The following is a 10,613-nucleotide window of genomic DNA, read 5'->3' as shown; positions in this document are numbered from 1 at the left end:
AATTCAAATATAATAAGTCCCATAAGAGTTAACTATTGAAAGCTCTTTGACTACTTATTTCAAGATTTAGGGAGTTATATTTTTATGATATTTATTATATTAACATTACCTGCATCAATCTTAATTATAATAAACATATATTAGTAATTAATCATTAATAAATAATTATTATGCTAATTAATTAAAATAAAATTAATTTAATGGAAGTAATTTGGTTGATGGCACAGAGCATGGTGGAGTAGAGGGTGGACTTCTTACTCCAAGAGAAGCATGATGCTCTCTGCATTTCGGCGCGCTACAAAATGCTCTGCATCACCTCATTATGAGAATTGAACATTGTTGGCAAAAAAAATAAGTATTGAAAGGAGATAATGGTCTTTTTTACTTTGTTTGCGCCCCTCTTAATCGTGTTTGCAATTTCCTTTTCTTTAGTGGATTCTGTCTTTTCTTTTGTAAAGAGAAGATTAGTATCAAGATTTACTTTTTTTAATTGTTATCATTATAATAGTTTCTTTATTCATGTTATAAAATGCTCTCTAAAACCTTTAAAGAGATAGAGAGAGAGAGAAGAATGATGCATGGGCGGGCTATCAGCTGATGCGCAAAATGTTTGCTAAATTATAACACTTTGCCAAAGAGTAATTAATAATCTGGTAATATCCTTAATCATTAAGAGTTCAAATCCCTTAAAAAATATAATATAATATCTAGGCGGTTACAAATATAATTACTAGGGTCTAGGAACAACAATTACAGCATTAGCTTCATCATCACCTTTAAAATTCAGATATGCTAAGGATAGATACCGGAGGAGGAAAAGCTTCATAAACCATAAAAGAGACGAACGACTAAACGTCAACAGAGAACTACAAACCAAAAAAAATAAAAGGGAAACTATGCAACACGGATATGATGACAGCATTTACAAGCCCAAAGAGATTAAAAATGGTGGGGTGAATCAAACAAAAAGTAATGGAGACTATTGTTTCAAATTTCCTCGGGATCGGGATTGATAATATTCGGCCCTACTACCGTTAATGATACACACAAACAATTACCGCTAATATTTACTCCTCACTTCTTCCTGACCTACAAGCTAAGGATAAATTTAGCAAGCTGGGACTTCATGAACCAAGCTGGTAGCAGGAGAGCTACTGCTTGAAAATTTTAAGGATGAAAAGAGGCAAGTTAGCTTTGAGACCATGGGCCTTGATCTGGTAAGGCCAAATAAAGAGAATCTCTGATCATCAGAAACCTTGTCACGGCTGCTTTCATACCCTTCCAGATCTTTTTCAGTGATCAGCACCTCATCTTCTAGTACAGAAACAGTTGGGGAAGCCTCGGCCAGTACCACTTTCTCTGAGTTTAGTAAAATTATCTGATCTTGATAGTAATCCTCACTAGTTGCATACCCTTCAAGATCAGCTTCAGTTATCAGGACGGTGTCACCTGCAGGCCAACTTTTCTGTGAACAGCTCTGCTTGGCTGGGAATTCTGATCTGCGCTTGCTATAATATTCTTGAACAGCCTGCGTAAGTCATCCTCAGTTAAAAGGCCCAGAAGATAGGTAGGCAGGCATGTATTAGAGCAAGAACAAAATTACATGTGATCGTAACGGTGCAGTCAAAAAAGTTGCCCACAAAACAATGAACAAAACTACTTGTCCGTTTCACCTTTAACTCAATGCAAGCCAAGCTTGAATAAGATTTTTTAGCTCGTTTAATAAACGTGCCAAACACAAATAAGATCCAATTAAATTATGTTCGACTCAAAAAAGTGCTCAATACAAATATTAAATAGTAAATATGTAAATGTATATATGAAGATATATACATATAGAGTTCATTTTAATCATGCATTTTGTTATTTAAAACAGAAAATGGACATTAGAAATCATGGAAAGTATATATTTTTTACTCCTTTAAGTATTAAGGAACCTTGACTATCAAAGTCATAAACTGTTTTATGCAATTGGAGGCATCAATTAAACTATTCTTCTATGTATTTGATGGTCATCGATTGAGCTTATTTTTCATGGTCAATTATTAATAAATGAGCCAAATAAGAACAAGATATTCTAGCTTGTTAACAAACATGAGTTCATTCATATTGGCAAAATAATTATTCAACCAAGTTGAATAAATTCTTGGCCCATTCATATTTGGCATGCTTACAATCATTGTTCCACCGCCCTTGCATTTATTTGTGTGAAAACCAAGCACCTTGCTTATTGGTAGTAAGGATATCCATAGTGATTTTCCCCGTACCATCATTTTAATATTGGATTCAATGTCAAGTGGCCATGAATGAAACCTCAGTTCATGTGCCAATTTTATAATGGATTTTATAGAAAATATTTAAATATCTATTAAATTTTTGTTTTTATATATATAATTTCTTCATATTGTAAATAAAATATGCCACTACAGGAAGTAAATATTACAAAGGACAACTTCAGAAGAAATATCTCAGAACTAGTAAAAGAAATTAGAAATGCAGAAACCAAATGAAACTACGCAGCAAGGTTTAAAATTGCGTAATTAAGCCTCGAGGCGGTTTTCGTCCGTGAGGCGAGGCGTAAGCCTCGAGGCGGTCTGAGGCGTAAGACTCACGGACACAGAATTGCGTAAATAAAAAATTAAGGGTTTTAGCAGGAAATTGTGCAGAGGCGCGCCTCTAATTGCGCAATTTTAAACAGAGCTACGCAGTCTATTCCTTGCTGCATCTGAAGTTGATGCCCTAATCTAGATCTCCCATTACGCTTGATTGACAACAACCAATCACACCACTAAACTAAAAACAAATCAATAGGATTATATTAAGTATAAAGAAGATAGAGAAATTGAAACGGTGGATAAATAAAGAAAACAGGAAGAATCGAAAAGGTGCAGCACAATTCCAATTGCTTACCTTCACACTTCACACTTCACACTTGCGAATCCATGACTTCACATTCATGAGCCAAGAAAATTTTTATTTGTTTTAAGAATTATACCATCAAGAAATAAAAGATAAAAGAGAACAACCGTTGCACACCAAAGTTAATAGCATTCACAAACTTATAAAAACATTTAACTGATAATATGTGAAATTCCGACATTAACTTATGTTGGACCTAATAAACATTTAACTGATAATTGTGAAATTCCAACATAACTTATATTGGACCTATTTATGAACATTCAACTGGTTATAGTTCAATGTAGCAGCATGTGTTGCATCCACCTAATAAGCATGTAGACATAAACCCATACAACTATTGATACTCACCAAAACGTAAAATATTAAACGAAAGAAAAAAAAATCATTCCTCCTAAAAAAAACAACTACCATAACTGGTAACGCAAAGTAACTTAAATTTTGTGACCTCTCCAGGAAGACAAAGACGTGGTTTTTCAACACGGTATGTTAATTTGCAACATGCATGCAATGTTAAGTAAATTTTATTGAAATGTGTGGAATGTTCTATTGTCTACAACTGAATGTCGTTTTATCCTTTCAAGAAACAGCTTAGGCATGTTACCTTGATTCACACAATACTTTAACACTTCAAATATTTAAGAGTACCGGCTAAAAAAAAGAAGATAAAAATAACTTATTAAAAATCATTCAAATACGGAAATAACAATGTAAATGATGGAGATCATCAGCCTTACACTTTTTCTTAAGGTTTTATGCATGGAAGTCTGCAAACCATAGATATTTTCTATCTATGGTGGACGAGGCGTGGGGTGAAGTGGGTGTTCGTTAAGAACGAGTCTGTGTATGCAAACGAGCTGTTTGTGGCAAGCATTCTCACTTGCAGTAATCATTAAGCATGCATTGGCAACAATATGAAAAGAAAAGGTAAATGCTTTAAAGAGACTATCATAATGTTTTCCTTTGTGAATTGATCAATATTAATGAAGAGATCGAAAAATAGATGTCCACAGAGGAGAAGACTTCACACCTGCCACTGTGATGGAGCCAACAGCACCCGAGGCCTTCTTAAACGAACATATTCCAAAGCATCAGCAGGTGTCATATTCTTGTATTCTATCTGTAAAAGTAAAAATGTCTAGGTGTCTCATGATCCTTCAAGCAAGGATACAATATGATATCATAACCTCCTAAGAAGAGAAGGCTATATAGCATCAGCATTAGCAAAATGGACGCTTAAAACATAAATGAAGTTTATAAAATTAGACAAGTTCTTGTGAAAACATAAAAGATTACCAAATAGCATAAAACAATGGTGGTACTACGTCCCCTTCCAGCTTTACAGTGAACATAGGTAGTACTCCCACAGGATGCATTTCCTGGAATGAGAGAGAATCAATCAGTTAAACAAAGTTGATGATAATGTGACATTAGAATGGAGAATAAGCACACTAAAACAAAGATGGTGCAAGATTCTTGTTAATTTTAAAATAAAGAAAGCTAACAAGATATTGCATTGAACCATGGCTAGAATGAAGATGAATCAACAAAAATTATTTTCAGTTAGTTCAACATTACAACAACAACAACAACATCATCAAGCCTTTGTCCCACTACGTGGGGTCAGCTACATAAATCTTTTTTCTCCATTGTGTCTTATTAAAAGTCAAATTCTCATTTAAATCTAATAAAGAAATATCATTTCTAATATTTTCTAACAAAGTCTTTTTAGGTCTACCTCTACTTATCTTAATATAATTCAAATCTAATACCTCTACTTTCCTAATTGGGTCATCAGAGGGCCATCATTTTATGTGAACAACCATCTAAGGTGACTCTCTCTAATCTTATCTTCCACTGGAGCTACTCCAACCATTTCACATATATGCTCATTTTGTATCATGTCTCTAAGGGTAAAGCCACTCATCCACCTGAGCATCTTCATCTCTGCAACACTTAACTTAGTATTATGCCTCTCTTTAAATGGCCAACATTCTGCATCATAAATCATTACGGGTCTCACCAGCATCTTATAGAATTTTCTCTTAAGTTTAAGGGGGACTTTTCTATCACACAACAAGCCCGATGCATTCCTCCACTTCAACCATCTAACTTGAATTCAAAATAAAAGTTAACCAACTCTACTTCTAGCACATAGAGAATCAAACAGAAAAAAACACCAAAATTTTCAACATTTGTATTCCTTCTTCCATCATTTTCAAGAATCTTTAATGAATTATTTATATTTATTCCAACAAAAAAAAAACTCAGAGCAGTCGTGCACCTCAAAATGAGTCTAAGATGATTCAAGAATGGCCAAAATATCTTTTAGGATTTTTCTAAATCTCTCTAATACTTTTTGGGGGCATGAATTTTTTTTTTAATCTTTTTCTCTGTTGCTCTTTTTTTTTTTCGAAAACAATATAAAATATCAAGAGTATTTCTCATCATCATGACTGAATCGAGAATGTGTGCGAACAATGCCATTGAAATATTTGAAGCAAGGAAAAGTTTTGCTCCATTTTAATGTGTCTACACACTTTTGGAGCAATATAATTTGAGTCGAATTTTTCAAAAATTTTATGTGCAAAACTTTGAAATTATTTTATTTTAACTAAATAACCTCAATGCTCTATGTCACCCACAACAAAGGGTATTGAAAAGTATATGTCAAGCCGTCCTACCATGTCAAAAAATATGTGCATGTTAATATACAAGACAATAGCACCAAAGTCAAATTCTCCTCATCAAGAAAAATGTGTGTGGGTGGTGAACGAGTTTTCTTCTTCAATAAGAAAAGGCGCGAAGTGTTATTGTAAAATTCTCTTATTCATAGAGATAGACTTCCAAATAGAAGAAATCTATTCATGTATTGACGACGGTAAGAAAAAAGACAATTTGTCTTTGATCGGGAATGATTCAAAACAAAATCCGAATCGAGTACGAATGTTTTTTTTTTTAAGATCGATTTCTTTTTCTTGATTGGATTAGGGGGCACATGGGCGAGTAATCTTCATATCCAATATATAAAAAATATATATATTTAGACATTTTGGGGAGTTCCTTGCAAAGAAAAAAAAAATTAAACCAAAGTAAACTCACTACCAAATTAAGAAAGACTTGTAAAGGGATTATTTAAGATGGCAAAATTACTCTATATACCATGGGTGATGCAGACAACATGTTCACAAAGAACTAAAGAGAGATTTGAGAGGAAAAGTGAAATAAGTTTTCTCTTGTCGCAGCTCAAGAAATATACAAAGACCTTCCCAAACCTTTTCAGCATTTTGGATTCATTGAGATGGTCAATTTGGCAAAATGGACAATGCATTCAGAAAATTTTTAGTAGATTTTTCATGTAATGCATCCATCTTTTGATGATGACCTACTCGACCCCATCAACTTGTAGATTTTATATGGAGGTCAACACATATGTAGCTCCCCAATTGAGGAGCACGTACAAAGAGGAAAATAAGAAATAAAACTTATCAAGATAAATGTTATAACTAACAAGAATGTTTTCCATAATAAAATAAAAACTAATCAAGTAGTACAATAATTTGTGGTTAGAATACCAAGAAACAAACAATTCAAGAGGGATTGAAACAAAGCTCAACCAAGAAAATTTTTTAGGAGAAAGTTAACTTAGTATTGTATTATTCTAAATGAAATTAACGATGCAACCCTTTTAGGTGTAATTTAAATATTTTTAGGAAAACACAATTAAAAAATAATACACATGCCACTGACTTGTGCCAGCTTCAGAAGTGTGAAACTTTCCAAGTTGGAAGATTTACGTACATGCCAAACCTTGATATATTACACGTCAATAAACCTGTTAATCAAGTGATCTCAATGCACGACATTAAAACATCAAAATATTACCACAATATTGACCAAGTAACCTCCATTTTGCATATCAAGATAGATAAAACATCAAGAAATAAACAAAGACATCCATAAATGGAAACACATCACGCGCCATAAAAGTTCAACTCAATAGAATATTGGCGAACAAAACTTACTACGTATGAAATCCACGGCTCTGAATATATCAACAAGTGAAGGAGCAAAAAAGTAATCTCTGGTCGGAATCACGAGATTATCAATTCCATGCACCTGAAAGAAATACATAGAAGATAGGGAGGTCATTCATTATTATCTAGTTACATTGAAGGATAAAATTGCTAATAGCATTTCTATCACCTACTTATTTAAGGAAACACTCCACTCGAAAGAGGTATAGTAGCTAAGAGAAAGGGAAAATTGTTTTCCCATTGAACAAAGTTCCCATAATGAGGCCACAAACTTCTATTTAATTATTTTTATGGAAAGAAAAGAAATCCAACAATTTTCCATGCACTATATCATTGGTTCTTTTCAAAAACCATTGTTAAAAGTTGGCATAAACATGAACTCTATTTGCTAACGAATTGTTTGGTTAAAAGTCAGACTCAAGACTTCTAAAACTTTCAATGTTTGGTTTGAAGTAAATCAAATATAAATAAATTTTTAATATATTTGCAATTCACTATCTATTTCATTTTTAATGTAATTAAAATTCATCCAATTTGGAAAAATTCTAAATAAACTGCTTGTGTTATGAGCTGCCACCCACCAGACTGTTGGAAAACAAGTTACCAATATAAGTTGAAGGAAAAAAGCTTGCAAATGCCTGCTGTAGAGATTAAAAAACTCAAGAAATTTATTATTATATTTCTTGTAAAACAAACAAAAAGTTACCAAAATTATCAAAAATTAATTTCACATATTCACGCTTCTCAATGAGGCAAATAAATTTATCACAAAAATGAAGTTAAATAAATATGAAAAAGTGAAGCTCACTTTAAACAAAGATGACGGAACCAAAGTCTCATATGGTTCATTTAGAGTGACAACACCCTTAACTCCGAGCTTTTGTAAGTGAAGAACATCTTTCTGAAAAGGAACAGCTCCAAGCAAAAGATACTGAAACATATAAATGAATCAAACAACATGGTGGAATGTTAGGCTATAGATTAAGGGTATAAAGAGGTTTCAATCTAAAATAATGTATAACCAAAACAAGAAATGAAATTTATTGCATATAAAATGATAGCTCTTAAAAGGCAACCTTGATCCAAGGAAATTCAAGCATTAAGATAATTAATGCTCCAATTCTAATGCTCTCTCCTTGCTTCCAGAACATACTCTTACTCACACTTTGCACAGACGTGGATGCGGCTTTTGTAATTCATCCTTCTAATTATGAGCCCTCTAGCCATAGAATATTGACCCCAAAGCCTTTAAGCAAACAGACACTTTCACATCCAAATCTCTTACTTTATATAAAGATAAGATTAAGATAGCAAATGGACCCTTCAATTTCATATCTAGAAATGATTTCAGATGTTTGTGCCTTTGACTCCATCGTTTGTTCTTTGTGCTCTTTCTTTTCTATAAGTTCCACGAAGTTATCTTAGTTTCCTTTTATTAGGCAAGGGCATTAACTTGTGGAGCAATCAAACAAATTAAAAATTAAATAAGTCAAGTTCAAATCTTATTTTCTTTGTGTTCTTTTTTGTCTATAAGTTCCATGAAGTTATCTTAGTTTCCTTTTATTAGACAAGGGCATTAACTTATGGAGCAATAAAACCAATTGAAACTAAAATAAGTCAAGTTCAATAGATAGCTTTGCCCCCCTAATCATACCTAATATAACCCTACCCCACCGAATGATATGAGCAAGTCAAGTTTTTTAAACACAAAAATTGCATGGTTTGCATGGTTCGACCCAACTATATATATGTATAATAGTATACATCTAATCTAACAAATCAAGTCATTACATCAACCTAGACTGAGGCCTAGAAACAAGTGAACCTTGAACTAGCTCTTGTCTAATAAAACTCTAAACACCCAGACATCACTTAACCTAAAAGTCATCTAGAGCTAGCTAAACTACAAATTGTCTAAAGATCTGCAACGCATCGAGTAATAGATCTTAGCATATGAATTTTTTTGAGAACTCTAAGTTGATCCTACTAAATGAGCTGGATCGACTAAAATGTAACTTTCCAACCTCTTAAGGAAGTTCATCAACCTCTAAGTAGAACTCGCCAAATCTCTGCAACATAAGAGTCAACCTCAAATTTGTTATATATCAAGCTTAGAGAGGCACTAAAAACCAATGTATTCTATTTTCTCTTCTATTATTCATAATATAATGTTGATCTTGATTATCGCTTATAAATAAAGGGTTAATTGCTAGGACAGACAAACAATGCATCACATCGCAATTTTCACATGGTACTAAGGTGAGGGATTTTGTCACTTCAATGACAATTCTTGATGTCAAAACTCTCTCTCTCTCTCTCTCTCTACCCCCCCTCTCTTCATTCACTGTCTTTGTTGTCTTGTTTAAGCTACTGCTTTTCATGAAGGGTCTCTATTAAGCCTCTCTCAAATCTATTTAGAATATATTTTAGCTTGATTCAATGCCTTCTCCTCCGGTTTCATCTCTCTAAATTGCGCCCTAGTATCAAGGTGTGGGATTCCACCAAGAATCCAACAATATTTTAGATATAGTAAACAAGTAGTCTTTACCTTCGAAACCTAATCAAAAGAATGTTAACGTAAGCTCAATCGGACCCAAATTTAGCGATTGGTCGCATAAGCAAATCTCTAATATTATTAATGCTTTACAATACTATGTTACTGGTTAGAAATATCATTACCAAACTACAAGCATGACAGTTCTAGTGCCATATATTTCAAAAAGAAGCAGCATTACAGAAAGAAAATGCTGAAAACTATGCGTCGTCAGCATAAAAATCATACCTGATCGCAGAAATTAGAAATTTTATTATAAAAAATGTTAGAGAAATCACCTGATCTACTTCATCCCACCATCGAAACTCCGACTGGATCTGATTGCGGAGGACATTGTAGAAAAGCGTTGGGTAGAACAGAGTCCTCGCTCCCAAACCAACTAACACCCTCTTAGCCCTCGTTGTCCCAATCTCATCTCTAAAACAGCTCCCCGACCGCCCCTCCTCCAATTCCGTAATTCTCATGATAAATCAACCCAATCTAAAATATTAGCAGAAACCCTAAGCACATCCCACAAATTGCTTTTATAGCAAAACCGTGGAAAGATGTCAAAATGGATCCGCAAGGGACAACCTCACAAAATCCCTAGCACGAAGTTTCAGTCTCAGAAACTAAATTCACGCCAACAAACAAGAAAACTACAGAGATTGAGCTGAATGCCAGTACGTCGCATCCGTGCTAACGCAAAAAGAAAGGAACTGCTTCCACATCCAGGTCTGATTTTCGAATAAAAAGCCATCGGACCGCCATTTACCGTATAATTTCTCGATAGTCTAGCGGGACAGCATAAGAGAGTGACAGTTATCCTTTAGACCAATCAAATTTCTTCATTGCCTAGAGGCACTTTTCCGTAAATCCAAGAGGTGCACGATAACGGAACCACTGGTGAGGACAGAATAAGGAAGTTCTTGAAGTAGAACTGATCGCTGCCGTTCGTTTAAAATATTGATACGGTGTCGTTTCCGATACCGATACGGGGCACCATCAATTTTGGAAACAATGTGAAGGAAAAACCGCCGCGGACGATTGTGTTAGGTTTCATTAAAAAATAAATAAAATAAATATTAGGTCATGACTGACGACTTTTATCTGGTGGGCCCATA

At 33.9% G+C, this 10,613-nt stretch overlaps 1 protein-coding gene across 1 annotated transcript; it reads right to left on the bottom strand.

The window, feature by feature from the left end:
* Positions 1–849: 849 nt before the first annotated feature.
* Positions 850–10,245, bottom strand: LOC110107519 (putative dual specificity protein phosphatase DSP8). Its single transcript, XM_020837794.2, has 6 exons — positions 9,789–10,245; positions 7,765–7,887; positions 6,945–7,038; positions 4,216–4,298; positions 3,950–4,039; positions 850–1,528 (listed from the first exon to the last, which is right to left on the bottom strand). Exons 1-6 carry the CDS (start codon positions 9,972–9,974, stop codon positions 1,109–1,111), a joined length of 996 nt encoding a protein of 331 aa, XP_020693453.1. The 5' UTR covers positions 9,975–10,245; the 3' UTR covers positions 850–1,108.
* Between the last annotated feature and the right edge of the window lie 368 nt (positions 10,246–10,613).

This window comes from Dendrobium catenatum, unplaced genomic scaffold (assembly GCF_001605985.2).
Source record: "Dendrobium catenatum unplaced genomic scaffold, ASM160598v2 fragScaff_scaffold_1410, whole genome shotgun sequence".
In the NCBI taxonomy this organism is placed as follows: Eukaryota; Viridiplantae; Streptophyta; class Magnoliopsida; order Asparagales; family Orchidaceae; genus Dendrobium; species Dendrobium catenatum.
The sequence above is the reverse complement of the archived record's forward strand: the minus strand, read 5'-3'. Positions and strand labels throughout refer to the sequence as shown.